The sequence below is a fragment of the Nuphar pumila genome, chromosome 16 (genome assembly GCF_984573655.1).
Source record: "Nuphar pumila chromosome 16, dmNupPumi1.hap1.1, whole genome shotgun sequence".
NCBI classification, from domain to species: domain Eukaryota; kingdom Viridiplantae; phylum Streptophyta; class Magnoliopsida; order Nymphaeales; family Nymphaeaceae; genus Nuphar; species Nuphar pumila.
The window spans coordinates 69,928,532-69,952,997 of record NC_143264.1 but is presented as its reverse complement, the minus strand read 5'-3'; the positions used below and the strand labels follow the sequence as shown (position 1 = coordinate 69,952,997).

The 24,466-nt window shown below is 38.3% G+C and overlaps 1 protein-coding gene across 1 annotated transcript; it reads right to left on the bottom strand.

Moving 5' to 3' along the window:
* Nucleotides 1-5,750: 5,750 nt before the first annotated feature.
* On the bottom strand, nt 5,751-12,364 carry LOC149813459 (transcription factor bHLH10-like). The gene is made up of 4 exons (XM_089991131.1): nt 12,012-12,364; nt 7,459-8,422; nt 6,561-7,019; nt 5,751-5,846 (listed from the first exon to the last, which is right to left on the bottom strand). Exons 1-4 carry the CDS (start codon nt 12,362-12,364, stop codon nt 5,751-5,753), a joined length of 1,872 nt encoding a protein of 623 aa, XP_089847257.1.
* Nucleotides 12,365-24,466: the final 12,102 nt, after the last annotated feature.

Here is a 24,466-nt window from a genome sequence, read left to right as displayed (position 1 = left end):
GGTCGTCATTGCAAACAGTGCCATAAGACCATATCTTCTGTGGATGTCCTGAGGAACTCTGACTTTAAATTCATTAATTGTATTATTCATGACATGTAATATTTCAAGGCAAGGCTTTAATGCGATGAGTTGTTTTCTATTGGGTGAATCTCATGGAACTTACATGAATTTTATCAGTTCATATCATTATTCGAATGTGTTGCATATATACTTGTACACATGACACTGAGCACATTTATATTGATATTATGCTTCTTACTCAGACGGGATATAGTCTGACCCCATCTGAATTATTATTTTTCAGAAAATAGATAAAGATATCGAGGCAATTGTGGTCGTCGCTGCGAATAGTGCCATAAGACCATATCTTCTCTGGATGTCTTGAGGAACTCTGACTTTAAATTCATTAATTGTATTATTTATGACATGTAATATTTCAAGGCAAGGCTTTAATGCGCCTAATGAGATTGAGTTTGTGTTATCACGTGTAACCCACCCAAATTATTTGATCGAGGGATAGATAAAATATTTTTGCTATTATTTAAGAAAAAAAATTATTTCAAAATTTTTGAGTTAAATATTTGGGTCGTTACACAATTTGATCGAACTGGTCTGGGTGGGTCTGATTGAGACCGACTTGGTTCATGCTCAGCCAAACCGAGTTTGATCAATGTGTTTAAAAAAAAAGTAGTTTCAGTTGATCGAACCGGTCTAGACTGAACTGCACCAAGTCAGTCTGAAAGAACCAGTCTGCGTATGAACCCAGACCAGGTCTTATTGAGAACGACTTGGTTTAGGTCCAGCCAGGCTGAATCTGTTCAATGTGTTTAAAAAACAAGTAGGCTCGGTCGAACTAACCGGTCTGGACTGAACCATGCACACCGAGTCTGACTGACCGAACCGGTCTGTGTGTGAACCCATATCGGGTCTGGTCTGACTAAGATCGAGTCAGTTCGGCTCTGGCCAGATCAAGTTTGGTCAATGTATTAAAGAACCAAGACAGGTTGATCCCTGTCTCGGTTTTCTTATTTTGGATCTGGATTGAACTGGACCAAACTATGATTGGGTCTAGTTCGATCCAGTTTGTTTGGGTCGGTCAAGGTTAGACCAGACCTAGACTGAACCAGTTCTAAATCCAGTCTGTGACCAAAAGAACTAGTTCTGGATCTGGATCCAGCATGTGATTGGTTAGATTAGTCTTGGATCCAGATCAAAATTGGGTCTGGATCCAGTCTGTAACTAGGCAGGTCGATTCTAGATTAAGATGAGAATTGTGTCTGGATCCGGTCAGTGAGTGGTCCAGTTCTAGATCTTGACTGGAACTGAACTGGTTTGTTCTGGATCCTGATTGAAACTGAACTAAACCAGTTGAGTTTGTCTCTAACTGAGATAGAATTAGACAAACCTAGTTTGTTCATAGTTAGAACATTTTGGGTCAAGTTCAGTTACACCAAACTAGATACGGATCTGTACCAATTAGTAAACTAATCCAATATAAAATTTAGAGAAGTCCAGATATGTTTGAACTCAAACCCAATTGGATCCAAACTTGGTTCAGTAAACCTAGTGTTCTAAACCCAGACCGAGCCCGGTCTGACTTGGGCTAATTACCCTTCTATGTATGACCCAATCAAAAGTTAGTAAAATAATTTGAACTTTGTACCCCGAACTCATAATTGAGTGATGTTTGGTGCATTGGATTCATATCACAGTAAGCAATATGCTTGTTTTATGATTTTGACCAAATTAGGGGCACACAAATCGATGTTTAATATATCACCTCGAGAGAGATATTTTGGTAATTTTGATAAAGTGTAAGAAATATTTATTTTTTAATATAAATATGCTTGCATGATGATCATATTATGTTATTAGAAATACGTGAGACTAGACTGCAGACTATAGTATAATGTTTGTATTCGAGGTAAGAGAAATTATAAACATTTTTAGTTAATAACACATTGTATGTTGATATCTTTACGAATTTGACTCCATGAAATCATGTTTACTTAAGATCACAATTATGTTATAATGAGTTTGCAATTGCGTATTAGAAATATACTTTTCTTATGATTATAGAATGAATGCATGTGATTTAGTCTTGATGCCATAAATAATTTCATGAATATGTGATATTTCATCGTGAGTTTCATGTATTGAATTATTATATTTTAGATGAAATGCATATTTGTGAAGAACTTAAAAATACATGTATGAGAATAAAGTCCTTGAGATGAGATGTGAGTCACATACTAGTTACAAAGGTGCTATTGTGACTTGAAGTAGTTTAGCATGCTAAAACCATATAAATTATCGGGGGCTGACAGGTAAAAGGAGCTACCTAATAGCCATCAACACGAGAATCGCTATTGTTGGGGCCCTCAAGATTTATAGATATAGAGAAACTACATCTTTGCATGTTTAAAAAATTGGTGAACCTCAGAACCCTATGATTGTCCTTTGAGAATACTTGATTGAGAATGTCCCTTGAGATCACTTGTCAGGAAACAATAAATTTGAGCTCTAGTGAGAGTCCATGTGAATGCATAACCGAGAGATTTGAAACTCTAAAGTTAGATTAAGATATACCATGAATCACGAAAATCTTGGAGCATATATAGTTATAGTTACTGACTTGTCGGTTCGCTACTGAGGGTCCTACACTGTAGTAGGTAGAGACAAAAGTAGTTAATAGTCTGACCAATACTATAGAATTGAAGTATTCTACACAAATTGCTATACCCATATGAGACTATTACTGGTATAATCGAAGTAGATAGTGATTAACATCAAAATAATGCTAACTTGTAAGAATTAAGTAAAAAACTAGGAGATTTAAAAGACACAAACATGTGTGTGATGTGTGATTGAAAACTAAAATAAGACTAGGGGCTTAAAACCCACTACAGTTGTAATTTGAATTTATTTTGCTTATAATTTATTTTTTACTGGGTTTTAGAGTCACCTTCTTTTTAATTATTACAACTGTAGGTTCTAGGTGACTTTGTGAAAAGGAATTGGTGTAAGATGTCGCTAGCGTTTTTCAGGATGTAAGTGACCTCATCTTCTTATAGAGCAGTTTTCTCTTTCTTTTTTATTTATTGAACTTGAAAGCCTCATTTCGACAATATAATCTTTATCACTTGTGTGAGATTTTTTTATTTGAATTTATTGATGATATTTATTTAGAAAAAAAATTAGTGTCATGTTTTTATGCGTTACTTGGTATTTTCTTCTAAAAAATAATACCCACCAACCCGAACTCTAGAGGTCCCATATTAGAGTCTTACAATATAGTTGTTGATTTTCGACATGCAAGGATCATAAGAACGACTAATTACCATGGCTATTTGACAAGGGCAATCACATGAGAACATTTCATGGGGAGACTGCACCTTGTAGCTGTGAGTCCCATGCAACACTGTTTGGCTAGTGTCTCGTAGCCATGCAACTTAGCCGCTCCTTTGATCTCAACTCATGTTTGACAGGTCATCAGATCCAGAGATGGGGGATCCAACTCACAAGTTTCTTCTATCTCTGCCACACCCAGGAGCAATCATCCTTCCACCTGTTTTGTGATTGAGATTTGGTGCAAGAAATCTTCTCCTCTTTCTGGGGGAACCGCAACATTCAGGTACGAGCTGAATCGTGGGCCTGTGACCTCCTCCTTGGCCCTAATCTACTCACAAGAACAAAAAAGGGATTGTTCCTTTGGAGGTGGTGGCTTACCATTGCGTGGTGGGTTATTTGGAATGAAAGGAATTCCAGATTTCACCACCGGGAAACTCTTCCTCGGCTTACGACTTATTCTGTCGGGCGTGTGTATCATGGTTGGTTCCAAGTGGGGAGCTGAGTCTCTTGCATGGTTGCAGGAATTGTTCCCCAACTATTCTGTTTTGCTTCACTCTATTTTTAATTCTATTTCTGCAACCAACTCGGTCGCCTGAACGTAGACAATGTGATTCATGAATGAAATGTTTGCCTGCCTTTAAAAAAAAAAAGATGCGTTGCTTTGCACATGTCTGGAGTTTAGGTAGATTTATCATCGATCTTGGTTACTATTAGGATCTGTTCAACATGGTCTATCGACTGAGGTTTTCCATAGTTGGTTCACTTTGATGGAACCTATTTCGATGAGCTTTTCCACGCGGTTAATTTCACTCACATGTTACTGTGACTCATACGTGAACACTACCAAGTTGATGGGATGTCACAAGTTTGAAACCCACAGGTGTGGACCTTTGCTACAAGGCCGAAGCTGGGTGTAGTCTCTCGTGGGAAAGGGGGACCTAAGGCATCCAACCGAGGAACTCAGTGAGCGAGGTAATTTTCCGTTCGTAATACAAAAAAAGAAAAAGAAATCTCAAAGCTATATCTAGTTTTAAATGATTAATTATCTATCTAAACCAATGTACATGCATGATAATGTAACATGTCTTGATGCTACAACAGATTAACTCGTGCTGAGTGCATACAAGGAACTGTAATCAAGCTGATAAAGCTTATATAGGTTATCAAGCAATGCAATTATTTCCATCAACTTTGAATTCAGGTCAAGTTTAGAGTGTTGGATAAGGCGCCCTGCTATGTAGAAAGAAGAAGGGAGATTACATTAACGTACTCCACAATGAAACATCTCTGCCTAAGACAGCTACCCAGATGTGTAGGCAACTAATTGTCTGGCCTGTCATTTTTTTTCTTGCCTACAATAGGTTCTAATCGTATATTTGATACATACTATCGGAACAGTTGCTCTTGAATTTGTATTCTGGGAATACATGTGCCTAGCTTGTATCACTGCATTTCTGCACTTGCCTACAAGATGAGGCTGGCAACTCTTTTTTCTGACACCACTGTACTTACAAAACCTTATGCCACTTCAAACATAAGCCTTCTATCTCCAGTTACTTGAGTTTTAAATATGGCTTTGAGTGTGTCAAATTTGAACATCCCTAGAACCATGTCCAAGACTGTCGGCTACATAAAACCAGATCAGGCAACATTATGGATCTTGTGATGCATCATTTCACTCAGTATGTGTGTGTGTGTGCAGGGAAGGGGGAAGATACAACCAAATACAAACATATTCAAGTGAAGCATCTATATATGACATTATTTAGAATGTTAGATTCTTTTAATTCAGCAATTTAACTTCAATTTTAAAATTCAAACCTTCATAAATGATTTTTTTAATGTTATTCATATGCTGCCTTATGTATGATAGCTAATTCATTACAAGAATTCATTGGGCATCATTTATGAGGGTTTAAATTTTAAAAGTTAAATCTAGACCATTGGTTTGAAATCTAGTTAAACGGTCTAGATGATCTTCTAGATGTGGAATTGGTTGCATCTTCCCCCTTCCTATACACATACACAAAGATACGAACTCTCTATCTCTCTCTCTCTGAATTGCAAAGTTGGTTTTGAGTGGGTCAAAGCTGAACCTACCTGGGACCATATTGGAGGCTGTGGACTGCATGAAACCGAAAACAAATCAAGTGACATGATGCACCTATTGACGATTTATGTCACTTGTGTGCGTGTGTCCGCAACACAAGTCGAGACTACCAAAATCAGATTTCAATCTAGAGTTTTCAAACAACAGAATACCAGAAAATCATGTCACCAAAAAGGAAAAAAAGAAAAAAAAAACAATGTTTGTGTTAGAAAAGTATAGGAGAGTGATGTTACGAAAGAACGCACGGAAAGCTGCATCTCAATTTCACAGTATCCGTGGCACTTGTGGTCTAAAAGCTTGCGGTGAACTTAGGGTAGTGCCTGTCCACACCTTCAATGAGCTTGTTGGCAATTGCACTTGCATAAACACATGACCCTTCACAGATCTGCATTCAAAAGCTTTACAAGGTTTAGGAACTGGTACTCAAAATGGAACATCATTATCATAAAATATATAGTGAATGTATTTAGGAAAGAAATATCGAAACCAAATGAATGCACAAAACAACAGCTTCTTAGGGAAAAGCACACACACACACACGTATGTATGTATGCATGTGTTTTTTGCTTAATCTGAACCTGTTGCTTATTTACTCAAAAAGATGCTTGAAATCAAACTGATCTAATGAAAAGCTGAATCTTTTATGAACAAGTTCTAGTTAAGCCTTTTATTTGTTTTTTTCAAGAAACGCATATGAACATGAAAGGTACCTGCTTTAATACATGTTATCAACTCTTGAGCTACATCTATAAGGCGGCTACCACACACATATACCTAACCATCCATACATACAAAATGTACATATAACTCTGAGAAGTGATACCCTTTACTGAATGCCCAGACTTACACGTGCATACATACCTTAATGACTCCTCTTAAGCTAAATCTTTCATGCAATCTAATACCATATATAGGATGTGTCTTCATGCCATACATGCAAAAAATGAACAAATACCATGTATGGCTTAAATACACATTCATATCCACTTTATGCAATAGCGATGCATTTTGATCCCATACATACAAACATATGCGCATTCCTATGTACATTATGCAAGCACATCACATAGATAACGTAACCAAGTGGAAGGTAGCGTACCTTGGTATTGAACAAGAAGATGTTATGATCACCAAAGTTGGCGCCATTGGCATGGAGGATCTCAAGCTGGAGGTCTTCTAGAACCTTCGACACGAAGAGAAGGCAGTTCTTCTTCTTTCTCTGCGTGAGCTTGATGGTGACCTCATCATCAACGATCCTAACGTCGACCCAGGTGCCGTCCTTGGAGGTCCTTTGCAGCCAGGAACTCCTCAGGGAGCCATTGGAAGTCTGCTCTTTCTCTGTCCTGACTGCAACAGCATCCCCAATGGGGGGCTTGTTGGGTGTGGAGCTCTCCATGTCCAGGACTGTTGAGTCCTGATCATGGTCCCCAAGCTTCTGCCTCTTGTTTCTTCCCCCCTCACGCCTCTTCTTTTCTACCAGTAATTTGAGTTCCTCAACCGTCCTTAGAAGCTCTTTGATGTAGTCAATTGCATCCCCCACGACCGAAGCTCTGTCAGTCTGCGACAGATTGTGGACAGTTTCATACCAGCCAAAACAAGGACGAGAGAGAGAGAGAGATACCTCAGATGGATGATGGTTGGTGGCCTCTCAAAACTAATGTATTTGAGAGAGAGAGAGAGAGAGAGAGTTCAGCACTATACTTCAGATGGAAATGATGGTTGGTGGCCTCTCAAAACTTATTGGAGAGAGAGAGCTCAGCACTATACTTCAGATGGAAATGATGGTTGGTGACATATCAAGAGAGAGAGAGAGATGGAAATAATGGTTGGTGACCTCGATCACAAAACTAAAACTAATGTATTGGCGAGAGAGGGAGAGAGAGTGATCAGTACTATATCTGAGATGGAAAAAATAGCTGAGATGGAAAAAATAGTTGGTGTCCCCTCAAAACTAATGTATTGGAGAGAGAGAGAGAGAGTTAATGTCAGGTGATCACCTTAGTTGGGTTTGGAACCAGAGACCTGAGAGCTTTGTACTTCTCATTCAAGGACTCCCTCCTTTGTTTCTCAGTAGCAAAGTGGTGATTCCCCCTCACTTCTCCCTTGGCCATCCCACACATCTCCCTCCTGAAGTCCAACACCGAGTTTCCATACTGCCTGCCAATCTCCCCCTCCTGAAGCACCCCACCTGCCTCCTCATCCAACCCAAAGTATGACCCAGCTTTTGAATTGGGGAGGTGGTAATTCTGAGGCAGTGACTGAAACAAGTCCCTAAGCAGTGGTGGGTTTGGTGGGAAGGTCAAATGGAGTGGATCATACAACACAGTGGGTGCTGAATTGGCATCATTTGCACTGAGTTCGGAGTAAATATCAAGGGAATTGGGAAAACCCGGTGCTGTTTTTTTGTTAATGCCATTGAAAGGCATGGAAGAAGCAGTGGGAAGCATTGTGGGGACAGAGCATCTGGGGAGCTGAAGGAAGTTCAGGAGGTCTGGTGTAGTGTAGGAAGGGTTTAAACCATAGGTCGTGGAATTCAAGCCGGTCAGATTGCTGCTTTGCTGCTGTTGATGGTGCTGGTGGAGTGATGCATCATGAATTTCATTAGCCTCCCAGTTGGGAAGCGGGGGCATTGGTGTCACGAAGTGGTGGTGGTGGTTGTGGTGCTCTAGTTGAGGGTGGTTTGCTTGAACTTGAAGAGCCTCTTGGATGATCTGGGTGTTGAATTCTGGATCAAGTTCAAAGTTGAGCTGGTTCTGGAGCTCAATGCCCATTGATTCTTCTGTGGGGTTGTGCTGGTCTTCAAAGGCGAAGCTTTGGTCTAGGCCTACTCCCATAGCGCAGTTGGTTGGAGTTATGGTGGAGCCGTCAATTTCTGTTGTGATGGGATGATGGGCAGAATCAAAGTAATCACTTTCATCATACATTCTGGATGACGATGTTTCCTTGATTTCAGGGCTTTGGCTGCACCAGACAGCAGTGAGGCCAGTCAATCATATCATTCATCATCTAAGGAATTGGATGGTTAATTAGAAAAATTCCAAAAAACTAAACAAAAGTTGGAGAAAAGAGCTAGCATTTCCAACCTGCTCAATTTTTCTTGCAGAATGTTTTTGTTTCAAGGCAGGCTAGAAAAGTACCGGTGAGTGACTGATTATCTCAAGTTGAGGTTTAGGAAGGAAACTAAAATTGGCACAGTACTGAATTTAGAAGTTGGTGGTGGTGGTGATAATTAGAGAGTTATAGTCACATAAAGGAGAGAATCTTTCTGCAAATTTCGTCCTCCATGATTCTTCTTGGGCTGCCTCTTTTCTATGGGGAGGGAGAGAGTTATAGTTACAAGGATCAGGAAACTGAAGATATCTTTTTGCAAATTTCGTCGTCCATGATTCTTCTTGGGCTGCCTCTTTTCTATGGGGAGGGAGAGAGTAATACTCAAGAAATTAAAAAGTCATCACCTTTACATCTCTGCAAACTAAAACCGCCATAACAACTCTTTTTCTTAGAAAGCTTGTCCACTTTAGGCAAAAGATTGGTTTTTGAAGAACCCAAAATATTTCACAATCATGAACAAACCAAACAACCAACCAGAATCATCATCAATACCATTTAATTGTAAGCAAAATATGGGAAAAGTAACAAAGAAAAACACCCCTAGTAGTTTGAGTCAATACCCAAAATTTTCAACCTGATGGCCCACAAAAAAAAAATAAGAGTGAAACACTTGAGAAAATGGGTAAGAGTGAACTATTTGAAAGATCTTGAAGGCTTCAGCTACCAACAAACAAGCTCTTGTTGTTCATAAATATGAGAACTGTATTAACTAAAGAATAAGCAGAGGGAAAGGAGTCAGGAAGAGTAAGAAAGAGACGTCCATATCTTTTGCAGGCAGAGAGAGGAAAACCATGCAAGGAATTTGGGTGGGACTGGAGAGAAGGGAACGGAACAATATGGAAAAAAGGAAAAGTGGGTTTACTTTTTGTAGGTTTGAGGAAGTGGGCCCCTCAAATTCCTTGGTGGCCCACTGACCCTGATCTGTTGATCTCCTTCCTTCCCTGCCACTACCCTTTAGTAGTTGTTACTGAGATTCCATAAAAAGTGGGTCCCACAAAAAATCTCCGTATTCTGATACGGCGCGTGATGTACTCTGCTCATGCCCCCCTCATCTATCTTGTTATACTTTTTAATATATTGATTTTAACCTTGAAAGGGTTATCATTAATCAATAGAAAGATAAGGGCCTCCATAGCCTCTGCCGATGCACCATATGTATAAAATGTAAAAAGATTTGAATTCTGTTAGTATTGTGATAAAAAAAAAAACTTGAAAGGGTGATATTTTGAAAATAATATGTTTTTCCGGCATAATATCAATCATCATAAAATCGTGATATTTTTAAAATATCGACCATATTTTGCGACATAATTCTTAAATAAAGTAACTTCACAAATGGAAACATCACATTCCATCGAAGAGTTTCTAAGTTGTCACAGGGATGCTTCGATTCACTCTCGTGTCGTGTCCTCTTAGCAAAAAATATCTAAAAAAAACAGTGTCACGTCTCTTTTTTTTCCCGTCTTCGTGTGACATATATATTTTCCAAGTATTTGTTGACACCTATTTCTCTGAACTGCAGTGGATAACGCCAACGTAGATGCCCCCCCCCCCCCCCCCCCCCCCCAAGATCCTGCAAAGAACTCGAATTTCCTGTATTGCGCTGCACCCACAGTAACAGGAAGTTTTAAGATCAGAAAGATCATGATATCCGGCACCGTGGGGACGTCATTTTCAGCTATAAGTGAAGGTTCTTTTGGTACCAAAAAGCCACTTTCGCCCACATGAAACAAAATTTGAAAAAACTTTGCAAAGCCACCCTGCTGTGTGGTCCTCCTCTGTCCCAAATCTGAACGTTGGAATAATTAGAATGGGTCTTTCCTTTTTTTAATTCCAGCCATGTTCCTAGAGACTCCAACTGAACTGCTGTCAAATTCCCATTTTTTGTAAATACTAAAAAAAAAAAACTGAAACCAAAGACAAAGATCTGTTTTCTGAAAGTAATTATGGGGCTATAAAATGACTAGACTACACAAATTTTGTCTATGGTGCATGAAGTACATTAACTATGAAGGTGTACTTCTATCTAAATTACGAATATAACCTTTGAAAGGAAAACCACGCACTTTTCAAGATGGCGTTTGCCGCCCTAGATCCATTTCCTTGGAAATTGACACCATTTATAAGGGTTTCCATAAGGTGCTTCTCAAAGAAGGGGGACCACTTTGCTTGAGGAAAGCAGCCACATTTTACATGAGGAAACCGTATATTCTGGCCATTGGTTTAAAACCCATCGACTCGTACTCCTCACTCGGCTCATCTCCGATGACTCGGCCGGGTCATGTTAACCTTATATTATATATAAAATATGTAAATATATGTATATAGTATGTTATTAGTATATTGTATATAATATATATTATATGATATTTTTATAATATATTTTAATATATAGTTACATTAATATATGCATAATCATATTTGTATATATAATATACATAATTTTATACTATATTTCATATAATATATGTAATTGTATATGAAATATTATATATATATATATAATATATTATATATATATATGAAATATTATATATATAATATTTATACTATATTTCTAATCACGAGGGTGGTTTCTCCATCCTTAATGAAAAAAAACACTGCATTCTTGGGGGTTTTGGGATCTCCCAACTGGGCCAAATTCTATTTTGTCCAATACGTTGTACACTATGAGATCTCTGATAATGCAGTTTCACTCATACATTATACCCCACCTAGCTGTGCAGATTTCTGAAGAAGAAATAGTTGCATGATAACTATCGGGGCTCAGCTTGTCTGGTAGGAGCAGCTAGTGCACGCCACCTTGTGTTGGGACGTTGCAGGTTCAAAACCCAATGTATAGTTGTTAGGGGTTTGCCTAACCCCACCTTACCTTAAAAAAAAACAAAATAGTTGCATGATAACACAGTTTCATTCCAAAATCTCTGACAAAATGGTGCACTGTCATTCGTACAAGTGTGCCATCTTGCAATATTCATAAATATTTCTTTTGGTCATGCCACTAAACACAGATTTTGTTTTGGTGCACATTGCAACAAAAGGTTGGCCCGTTTGTTAAAGAAATCCAAATTAGCCATATATATATATATATATATATATATATATATATATATATATATATATATATATATATATATATATATGGGTTATAGGTGAGTTTGATATTAGAAATTCAAACTTATCGTGGATTAGCGATGGACGATATCCATCGCTAATCCGTCGCTAAATTGGCGATGGATATCGTCCATCATAAATTTTTGCTCGCTAATTAGCGCCAAAAATATCAGTCATTACTTCCATCGTTAATTTGTGATAGATTAGCGACAGACAATATCCGTCGTTAAATTTAAAAATAAAAAATAAAAAATAAAAATAAATTGCTCTCTGTCGGGCAGTATTCTGACAGCAATAAGTCAGACTTGTACTGCACCCGACTGACATTGCAAAGGGACTGCCCGTCCTTCGATATCTGCAATGTCGTCCTTCGTGAATCGGTACGCTCTTCGGCATCGCCATCCTCTGTGAATCGGTGTGCTCTCCAGTGTCGCCGTCCTTCAGCAACCGGACGCTCTGCCTCATCGCCATCCTCTGTGAACCGACGCGCTCTTCGGCGTCGCCATCCTCCAGCAACCGAACGCTCTGCCTCGTCGTCGTATTCTGTGAACCGGCACGCTCTCTGGCGGCGGCGGCCTCCAGCAACCGGACGGTCTGCCTCATCGTCGTCCTTCGTGAACCGATTTCCTCTCCGGCGTTGTCGTCCTCCAGCAACCGGTCGCTCTGCCTCATCGCCATCCTCCATGAACCAGCGCGCTCTCCGGCATCGCCGTGCTCCAGCAACCGTCCGCTCTGCCTCGTCGTCGTCCTTCGATATCATTCCTTCGGAAGTCAATTTAAATCACTCAGTCGGTTTAAATTTTGAACGGGGAGAGAGGAAAAATTTCGCACTCTTGATGAGAGGTTTAAATAAAAAATTAGCGACGGATTTAGCGAGGGAATTTTTTTCTCGCTAATCCGTCGCTAATTTGTTTTTCTTCTATTGACAAGTAGCGACGAAAAATTAGAGTCGTTATTCCGTCGCTAAGTAGCGACGGATTGACGATAACATTTTTCCATAGTTAATCCATCGCTACTTAGCGACAGATTCTGGATGAAAGTTTTTTTTAGCTAATCTGTCACAAATTTGCGACGAAAAAAATCCGTCGCTAATTAACATTTTTCTTGTAGTGAACTAAAATACTCTTAAAAAGAATGATACTTTTAGAGATTTCATGCTACTCTTGGTCAGTATAGGTCTTCTGAGGAAGATAATTGAAAAGTTAGACACCTTTGACAAAAAAAGTAACTTTATGAATCCATCAAATTTACCTTTTGAATCTAACCTCATATTTTTAAAAATATTATTTTTTAAGAATACTTTAGTTATTTTAATATAATTGAATTCATCTAATGTTAAATACAACTAGTTTAATCTTTTCATAGTCTGGTCACCATTATGAACAAATGAGTTTATTTTTTATTCTTTTCATAAAAGTAACCTTATAAATGTGATCTATATGATTTGGTTAATGAAAATCGGCTCTTGGACTGACAACAGTAGACACGTTCTTATGAGATTTGGAAAATCAACTTCCTGCAATATGTGATATTTTCTTGGCTTATAAAATCATGTCTTTTAATCAAAAAACACGATTCAAGAGCTGGTTCATTACATTTTAACCATGTTGTATGTGGTTCAATTAAGTCAACATAACCAAATATTAACCCCCCCCCCTCTTATGATGCCCAAACCCTTATATCAGTTGAAGACACCTGCATGCCCGGTGGGAGTCGAACCTAGGACGAAGGGGTCAGTAAGTACCTTCTCCCTAAGCCTGTGATAGCTCTAACCTACTTGTTTTTACCATTGAGCATTGATCAGAAAAAAACTCAAAAAATTTATGGATATTTAGATCAATATAGAAAATTTTCATGTGTAAACCATCATACAAGCAGGGACCATCTTAGGGATATTTTTGTAAGGCAGCACCCAGAATTAAGGTTGTCCACATGGTAGGGTGTTGGATTCCTGATCACTATACATTTGATTTAAATGCCAAGGATAGTTAGGGAAATAAATATTTGAAGATATGTACCCCCAACACAACCATAGGACGCTTGTGTGTGTGTGTGTGTGGGTGGGGGGGTGGGGGGGGGGGGGGGGGCGGTCTTGTACTTTCTTACCATGCACGCATACCTGCCCCCCAAACTAACAAAACAAGGCCGTTTTTTTACCAGTGAAGACAGCAGTGGAGTCTGTTTTGATTGGAAAGGGTCACATAAAGTTGATGACTAACAAGAAATTATTATTTAATACAAGACCTAATCATGTCTGTTAAACCAGTTCTTGACTTTTGACCACTCTGATTATTTTTATCTAATAACATTGTTGATGCCATGCTAATGATTTTACTCAAGGTCAATTTTGATTCTTATTCATATGTAAGCCAGCCCGAGACAGCTCAAGAATCAGTGCATTTACATGAACCGGGTTGGTTATTGGTAAGTTTAAGTTTGTGATTATCACAACCTGACCTAGCTGGCTATGGACTTGAACTTAGGTTTGATTCATGTTGGCATGTTTCAAATCAAAAGCTGGTTAGGGCTAACTTCAAATCTCAGTTATTCTGCAGTTCTGATTAGGGCTGCACACCAGCCGGGTTCTAGCCAAGCATGAAAAATCCATGTTCCTGATCGGCTTGGGCCGAGCTCGAGCATGGCTTGGCTTAGACCAAGCTGAACATTTTTACATTAACAAACAATTTTGAAATCAACAGAAGGGTGCTGGGATTCTATCTCAGCACTCCCCCGTAAAAGCCTAGCTTAATCAGTTTAATCAAGCTTATCTGAGCTCAATTTTCTGTTCAAACTCGGCTCGTTAAAACTATATATAGCCTGAGCCACTGTTCAAGCTTGGCTTGTTTATGTTTTTGAACGAATTCAAGCTGATCTTAAATTGGTCAAGCTCAAGCTAGCTCGGCTCGTTGTGTAGTTCTAGTTCTGATTCTGTGCATTGTAGAGGGCCAGCCTGACTCTGTTCATGTTGGTAATCCGAGCCGGATAGTCATGATGAATCCTCTTGGGAGAGAGTCTGCACCGGGTGCAATATGATTGCACAAATATTTGTGCATCAAGCACCTGATTGCCCTCCATCAGGCCTTGGATCCCACAACTGACAGGCCCTGTCCCCGAGATGGAGGGTGATCAGATGCTTAATGCACAAATATTTGTGCAATCAAATTGCACCTGATCTTTTCACCTTGGGAGAGGAAAATCAGGGGAATATCATATGATTTTTATTGACTAGAATAATTCCAACATGCTCTTTACACTTTGTGTCTGCTGATTTTCGTTCCCGTGGGAAGTTGGGAAATGCAGGGCATGCCTCTCTCAACCCCAGGCAGTAAACTCATTTAATTAATCAACTAAATATATAGTGGCTTAAGACAAGTTCAGATATTATTGGTAAAGGCCCAACGAACCAATTGGAATTTTAAATTCTCAGTTCAAAAAGTTAAAAGCAGACGAGGATAGGAGAAGTGGTAACATAATCACAACGGTGATGAAAAAAAAAAGAAAAAAAATACCATATTTTTAGCAACAATTATGGGAACAACACGTGCTTATGTGTTACTTCATATGAAAGCATGAGACACCCCACCCTTTTTCTTGTATGTATTCAAGGTAGGGAATAATTTGGGTCTTAGTAGGGATGTCAATAGAACGGATGTAATTAATCCAACATCAGGCCCAAATCCAAATTCGAATATTCGGGGGTAACAAAATTTGGAGCTGGATTCAGTATTGAGTTTTTGCATCTGAGTCCGAATCTGAGCAAGATTTGAATCAGATTATGTATAAATATCAGATTTTAAGCTAGTCGGATCCAGATTCAGTTTTGTTTGATACCAACCTACTCCGAATCCGATTATGTCGGAGTCGGTAATGGCTAAATCCGGCCCGTTTACATCCCTACTCTTAGGAAACCAATTTGACATAACAGCCTACAATATATCAACATTTTATGACTTAAAAGGATCGTGTTCTTTACGTCCAAAAAACGATAACCCAAAGTCTCAACCCCAACAAATGTACAAGTTTCGTTGAATACGTCTATGCAGTTAGATTGAGCAGTTGCACTTTAATTACACCCATGATTTCCAGCTAGACGGGCAAACTTCTCTCATACAGAGGAATGTCTTTGTTAGGCCCCTCAAAATTAATCACAGTTATGTGTTTTTTGCTTGATGTGGACTGATATATTTTTATCATTGTTTATTTACTGAAAAATATGCTTTGGATTGAATTGATTTAATTAAAAAACTTCAATATTTTATCATCAAGTTCTAGTGTGATATCAGCTGTCGATTTGTTGATATATCTTTTTTACTGAGTAAACTGTGATAAAACATCTACCAGTTCAAATCAAGCAAAAAACACCAACTATAATTTGAAAGTCGCCTTGCTCGTGTAGCCTCTCTCTCTCTCTCTCTCTATCTATCTATCTATCTATCTATCTATCTATCTATCTATCTATCTATCTATCTATATATATATATATATATATATATATATATATATTAAATGAGTTCAAAATCAAAGATTAATCAATGTTACGTGATTATATCTAGCTAGTCAAGCTTGATCCACTTAATGTGCATTACATTTCTAAAAGGCACCTATTACCATAAAAAAAAGGAAAAACTGAGTGACACATTAAGCAATTTATGTTTTTAAATGATACCTTTGGAACTTCTCTAAAACAAATGAAATTTGCATCTCAATCTTTTTTTCTCATAAAACAATTCAAAATTCTCATGAAACTACCCCCACCTCAAATGTTAGATTAAATGTATAGCCTTCTAAGATTTATAACACTAGGTAAGTTTGGTTTGTTGGTTCACATGCGATTCCAAAACAAATTTGATTTTGAGTCACATGAACCATAATTAATCACATGAGGCTTCATGTGATTCTAATTCTCATTTAAATGAGAAATCAACTTACATTGTAAAGACAAATGGACAAATGAGAGTCCATTTCTCACCACTCATTTTCTCACGTTTGTTTAGCTGATCCCAATGAGATTCATTCTCTCGTTTGCATGAGAGTCCAAATCTCATGTGACTCAACCCAACATGCCGAGACGATGGTTACTAATCTCAAAAAGAGACTTGGCATATAAAGTAGGGATAAGAAAACACGGATCTCATCATTTGAAATAGGATGGGTTCCATCATACATTCAATTCTAGCCATCCAATCAATGGCTAGATGGTTCAGATGGATGGCTAGGATTGAATGTATGATGAAATCCATCCTATTTCAAATGATGGGATCCGTGTTCAGGATATGAGAGATGCTGGCTCAAAAGGAAAGGACAACCAAGAACTAGAAGTGTCCCCACGTTAACAGCAACAATAATTTAGTAAGGAAAGCGACACATGCAATTCAGTATACTAAAGTAAGAGTTGGTGTCCCTCACGATTGCACAAACGACGCCCCATGAAAGCACATGAACAGGTAGCAAATCCACCCTCCTTTTAACCTTATCAAAGTTAGCATGGAGCTGTTTCGAGCTAAATAGAAAATTTTACCAAAGTAGAGATAGTGACAATTGGATAGCAGTGGTTTGCTTTCTAAAAATATTGAGAAGATGGCATGTGGATTTGGACTTATAATGTGATGATGTGGTCTATGGCTTGGCACCACGTGGCTAAAATTTGATTGACTCATTCCACAACCTAACTTTGGCACAACAATGAGTAGGACAAGGCCTATCTGAGCTCATTGTGTACATAACTAGATAAGCATCTCCATGCCTGAGGTTGCACATGAGTATGTTTCAAGCATAGTTACCAGGAAACGAAACAGATAAGAAAAGCACATACAATTGATTATGCAATGGTTAAAAGCAATATGAAGTGGAAGCGAGTGTTAAAAAGTAGTATGAAGCAGGAAGCTAAATATGGTTAAGTGAGTATGCAAGTGCATAAAAAATGAAATGGAAACACATAAAAAGCAATATGAAGTGCATGGGAAAGCAAATAAGAAATGACGTGAGCACAAGTATAAAACAATATACAATCAACATGCAAGCTTGTTATAAAAAAATTATTACTTTTCAATATAAAAAATGTCTAAACTAAGAGAGAAGAGAGTGAGAAGTGACAAGAAGTGAAAGGGAATCAATTTTGGAAAAGAGGAAGCAGACTTTCAATTAAGTGGAATTAATCAAGTTTCCCTAGAGCAGGTTTCCCAAAGCTTTCCCTTCTTTTAGGGGAGTGAGGAATTTCCTATTTCCAAAGAAACAAGTTTCCTCATGTAGCAAGAAGCTTTCGGTAACTACTTCAAGTGAATATAAACTTGTTTCAGATTACACAGTATCACTTTGAAACAGATCTTTTTTTCTATGCCAGCAAAAACACCGTCACTGATTTTACATAGGTAGGTCTCCAGATGGTAAAAGACCCTTGAGGTCCTCTCTGCACACTGGACAGTATATATCAAAACCTTGAGGTCCCTTCTGCCGACTGGAGAGTACACCAAGCTTTAACCTTGCAGTGAAGGACATCTCCCATGAATTTTGAACCATTGTTGTCCCATTTCAAGTGACAGACTATCACCCATAGCCACATAGCCAGGAAGAGGGGAGCCCTTCAATACATAATTAGATATGATGAGCATGTCAAGTATATTTCAGTTCATCCATTTCGCTTATTGATTAAAAACTGACATTAACAAATTAAAGCCTTATATATTCATATTGGGGAAGTGGGGGGGGGTGTCCACCCACTAAATGGTCTAACCCTTGTCCTATCTTAACCATGTTTGGCAAATCTGAACATATATATGTGATTTCTATGGTTGAAAATACATGATTAGACTCTTGCATCAAAGATTTTTGATGTGTAGGTAAGCTTTTATAACATAGAAAATTTCAGAAATGTTGATTTGTGTATCCTTGAAAATCCTATCTACACAAAAAAAAGTTTGTTATAAAAGTCTATTAATATATTTTCAACTGGTTAGATTTGCCAAAAAATATATCTAACACAGAGATTTTGAATGGTAGGATAAGGGGTAGACCATCCCCTCTCTCTTCATATTGAGTGCAATAGAATACAAACTTTCCTTCACCTTTTAGTTGATCATACATAGGGATGTAAAATGGTTAAGTTGAGGTTGGATATTCAACAAAATGCAAGTTTGTTTAGTCAGATTCAATAAGAAAAACCAGATCCAAGTGCCAATCTGCAGACTCAGATTCTGACAAGATCCGACCCTCATTATATGTATATATATATCTCAGATATATTGGATTATACACTAATCCGATCCGGATCCAGTAAAGACTCTATGCATCCAAGTCGGAATCTGACTCCGAATATAATTATCTTAATCCTATTATATCTGGACCGAGTCCGACCTGTTTACATCCTAGTCTGTACAGTTCGGTGAGACTACGATGCCTGATTAGCTAGACCCAGAAATGGACCCGGTAACACTAAACTATGAGGCAGTGGACGTGGATCCAACCTTATCCGGGATGTTCACAACTTGAGCCTCATCTTTGTATCTCTAAGAGGCCTTTGGGATGATAATTTTCACTAATTAATATGACCATGTGGTAGCCTTGAGTTTGGTTGATAAGGAAATTCTAGCTGTGTTGCTTTGCAGAACTTGGATGCTGAATTTTGTTTTTTTGAAGGAAAGATAATTAAGTTCTATATGTGTTCCATATGGTGTTAACCTGATAGATGGCCCCAATTTTCCCAGACAATTGGTAGATCATATTTTTGGTTGAGCACTCAACGACTCCCAAGGGGTGCTTGGATCCTAGCCACAAATATCAGCAAGAATTTGAATTTATTGGAATAAATTTAAAAAAAAATCTTGCCAAACTTCCCAACAATTTCAATATTACTTTTAAACATCCTTTTTTGATAATCCAAGGGAAAAAACCTTTATCACCGACCACACATTGGCTGGCCTTCTGTTGGTAAAACCCTTGAGGTCCCCACGCTCACCGAGGAGTACACTCAGCTTCAACCTTGGGTACAGGATGCCACTGGTGGGTTTCCAACTTGTGTTGTGAGTTTATATTTTAACTATTTTCTTTATTTTTACTTTTTTATTTTTTAAAGTTTTACCAATATCATATCAACATTTTCCAAAGAAAATAAAAAATTGCAATACCATTGGGATTTTGAACTTCCAACGTCCCAACACAAGGCCAGACAAGCTGGGCCCTTGGTTTCAGCTCTTCTTTTTGAAGATGGTACTTTGCAACAACTTTCTAAAACTTTGAAAAATACAAAGTTATATATACCAAGCATTGGTGCCGGTTGTCCCCTTCGTTCCTTTTTCTTTTCTTTGTTTAACAGTGCACGTATTATTTTTCTGGAAATCTTTTCAACTGAATCCATAACTTCTTTAGGTAGACTTGATCAAAGTTTATGAAGATATATGGATACAATCAATAATTATTATAGCAAGGAGAGTCTTAAAAATATGTTTAACCTTTTTAGATAGAAAGAACCCTTTGCCAATCATGTGGGGGCCAAAAACAACTCTTGTGATCCTTTGACATTATCGAATAAAAGGGATATAGAGTTGCATATCCCCTCTCTGGCTTCATGTGTCAACCTCGGCATTGGGTGTGGGTTTACATGGCTAAGGCAAACTTCTTATTTACATGATCAAGGATAGAGGTGGGCAACCGGCCGGCAGCCCGGCCCGGCCCAGCCCGCCATTGGCCAGGCATGGGCCTAAAACAGCCCGGTTCGCTTTGCATGTGTGTGTGTGTATATATATATATGTATTTTATATAATATAATAGGCCTGACAAGGCCCGATTAAGCCCACGGACCTAACAGGTGGGCTGGGGTTTTCGCAATGGGCCACCCGGAACTGGGCTTTTGGCCCCACCCGCAATTGATGAGCCGGTCCATTAGTGGGCCCGGCCGGGCCGTTGTCCACCCCGATTCAAGGATATAAGAGAAGCAACGAAAGTCAAACATAGTTCATAGTGTTGGTTTGAGAATACTGTTCAGGCACACAATTCTGGGCTTTCTGGCCCTAATATTCAAGTTTGGGTAGTAAATTGAACTTGCCTTGTTTAGGGTAGGGCCAAGCACAACCTGAATTGGAACATGGACCCACTAATTAATCAGAGAATCACCCTCTTTAAAATTCAGCATTCTCGTTATTAGATTTAGGGATGGCAGTGGACCGGGGGAAAATGGGAGCCCTGCTCCGTTTGGACCGGGGATGAAGGTTAAAATCAAAATCCGTGCGGGGATAGAGGCGGGGATGGACTTATGCTTTTTTCTATCCCGCCCCATCCCCCATCGCCATTAGTAAACCTTCTCCTCCATCTTTAGGGATGGCAGTAGACTGAGGGGAAACAAGGCCCTGCCCCGCCTCACCCCATTTGAACCAAGGATAGAGGATATGAAACGGGGATGAAGGCAGGGATGGAGGTTAAAAATCAAAACCCGTGCGTAGATGCAGGCAGGGATAAAGGGCAGAATTTTGAGACGGGGCGAGAGTGGAGACCTTATACCCCCGCCCCCGCTGCGGTCCACTGCCATTCCTAACTAGATTCAGTCTACAAAACTCAAGAGATTTATAATTGAAATTTGTCTTTTTATCAAACTGATTATTTACTTTCCTTTTGAGACATAACAATGCTGCAACCAAACATTCGGATAGCAAAACTCACTAAGCAAAAAAAATGATTTAATTGAAAATCATATTTAATCTAGATTGTTTCTTCCTTTTCTTTTGGTTTAGTGAGGTTAATGTGAACACTACTGTCAGCTACTTTTTTTCTTAGAGAGAAAGCTGGGGTTAGGCATACCCTTATCAGTTGTACAATCAGATACCATTGAGATTCAAACTTGCAACGTCCCAACACAAGGTGAAGTGCACTAAGTGCTCCTGCAATCAAGCCGAGCCCCGGTTGGAACTGTTAGCTACTTTTGGAGGGGCCAATCAAGCGCAGATACAAGGCCCCTTTTGGAGGGGCCAATCAAGCGCGTTCAGGCCAATCCATTTTCATCAAACAAATTAAGTGAATCAAGTTGAATCGCCTAGTAATGAAGGGATTAAGTTATTCTAAACATTGTAAATAGTATTCTTGTCTAATATTTGCATATGATCAATTCTATCATATTGTCTCTTTGACATTATTATAATTAAGCTTTGGGAAAACAAGGAGTTGCAGCAAACGCAGTCCTCTTCTTTGATTGAGGCTGAGGTGCTTTCCATTAGTGTTACTAGCAAAGTTTAACAGCCCCTCCATATGGCCTGCCCCTATATAAGTTATGTTTACAATAAATTTGTTGTGAGAAAAAATGAATATAGATATTTAATAAAGAGATGTACATTAATTTTTATAGTGACTCAAAATGTGAACACTAGGAGAGAGAGAGAGTGAGAGAGAGAGAGTGAGAGAGTTGTGATAAGGTATGTGAATAATAAACTGATAAAATAAGAAGCAAATTAGATTAAATAGTTAGCACGTAGAATCTAAACCAATATATGCAAAGTAATTATCTAACATAGAAAGAAAGTACTGAAGTAGTTAGGTAAAGATGAGTGGTAAAATTTCAAAAATTATAGGTAAAAAATAATTAACTAAAATAGTTAGGCAATTGAAAAAGTAATTCTCAAATGTGACTATTCCATGAAAAAAAAATCTCAAAAGTGATAACTAAGGGCGTGTTTGATGGAGCCAAAAGTTTCTCTCCAAGGAAAAAACTTTCAGTTTTTGCATGGTTTTTTCCACACATACTTTTCCTCTTTTTTGGGGTGGTTGAGAGAGAAGTAATCGATAAAAATGGGGAAAAAGTCCAGGTGGTTTTTTAGGCGCCATCAAATCTGCAGAGAGAGAGAGAGAAAGAGCTCTTAAACATTACAGGTGCCAATGTTGAAGAAGATGCTGCAAATGGAGTCTAACGTGTGGGACGTTTAGAGATAAAGGACTCCTCAAGATAAGGGCCAGTCTCCAGAAGTTTTTAAGATCAAGATAAGACTTCCAAATGAAGATAAAGTCTCTACAAGTCTATTTGTAATCATGTTGATAAGGAGTCTTTATATTATATGACAGAATAAACGTCAAATGGAGTACTAACCAATGTAAAATGTTGAATAGTCTACGAGACTGACACCGCCTATATATTAAACAAATAAACTTCCTCTTCTCTCAAGTTATTGAAGAGAGAGAAAGAGAGAGATATTTGTGGACATAGGTATCATTAGCCGAACCACTTAAAAATTGTGCCTCCTTGTGATTGAGGTTTTTCTGTGTGTGATTGATCTGCGTACCCTCCAAATATTTACAACCAACACTTTTTATTTTTTAATACACATCCCAAATAAATTTATATTTACATTCTTAAAACACATATAAGAAATGTCATTTAAAATGTAAAAATTAGTTATAAAAAATTATATATATATATATATATATATATATATATATATATATATATATATATATATATATATATATATATATATATATATATATATATATATATATATATATCAAATGATTTTGCAGTCCCAAAAATCATACACAATTAAGTGAACTTTGTTAGCTTGTGTCCTTAATGATAGGGATCCTATCTGTTGGAAAAAAAAATGACAATCTTGGTGAGTGTTACCTTTTCACAACTGAAATTATTGACCAACCTTATGCTTGAAACGAAGAGAGAGAAACTAAACTTAACCAAGGAATTCAGCCAGTATGTCAGCCAATTGTTCTTAAGAGTAAATATAGTGGACCCCAAGCAGTTCTTTAGCAACCATTCATAAACAAATTAAAGTGGAAATGTGGGCATGAAACACTTGGCCATGTGATCTATGCACAAATATCAATTAGTACATCAGTGCATAATAGTATAGAATGCACCTTGGCCTTTATCGATAAAGAGGGACGAGTTCTCCTATGTTTGGTGCAACTCTTTTTTGTTTTCCAAAACTTATGAATTGTTATCCAACATTTTAGGCGCGTTTGTGTGTCACAAAAAGTGAGAAGTTTTTCACAGAAATGCATCAACGGCCGTGTGTTTCTGTAAGGCCATATGGCTATAAGGTGACTATTGGAAGGCTATCCTAATAGTCACTATACTTGAAATGCAAAAAGATGTGTCTCTTGGGGTGGAAGGGATTTCTCCCACAGGTGTGTCCCAAACTTAAACTCTTTACAAAGTTATAAATGCAGAATTCTGCATTTGCACATTCAAGTGCCTACAATATTGGTATAAGAGCAAGGTTTGTTAGAACCCCTAATCGATGATTGTATGCGCCAGTCAAAATCACGTGCAACACTACAAATAAAAAATTTCAAGATAAAGAGCAAAAAGGTCAGTTTTTATTTTTTTGTTTTGGGAAAATCGGTGAACCAAGGGTTCCCGATTGTGAAAACTCAAAAAAAAAAGAGGAGACATTGACTCTTGCCAAAAATCGACGAGTAGTCATCGGCGTGCAAAAATCTCGTATGGTGTAAAACACCAACATAAATTAAAAAAGGGAAATAAAGAGGGTGGTTCGGTTGCCCTCTTTGGTTTCGTTTTCTCGAGTAGAGAAGAAAGAGATCACCACCACCGGTGGTGATCGAACACCACAGGTGGCCCGATCTTCCTCTCTCTCTCTCACTGTGTGTCAGACGACAAGGGTTTCCTAGCCCGGACTGCCTGACTTCATGGCTGGGGTTGCTAGCAAGGGTCGCATTGCCGAAGAAAAAAAAATGATGGTTCCTTTCATCGTTGTTGTTGGGGGTGCTGCTTGACGCTGAGAGCAACACACCGAGTGGATCCTCCATTTTTGGCGGGTCATTGTCGAAAAT

Bases quoted from the DNA above. Each gene is read 5' to 3' on its own strand.
- LOC149813459 (XM_089991131.1), bottom strand. From the start codon at position 12,364: ATGGCGATGAGGCAGAGCGACCGGTTGCTGGAGGACGACAACGCCGGA. The intron at 8,423-12,011 runs GTCAGTCGGGTG...TGTCTGGTGCAG, and splicing joins ACGGGCAGTCCCTTTGCAAT to CCAAAGCCCTGAAATCAAGG. The intron at 5,847-6,560 runs GTACGCTACCTT...TTTTGAATGCAG, and splicing joins TCTTCTTGTTCAATACCAAG to ATCTGTGAAGGGTCATGTGT.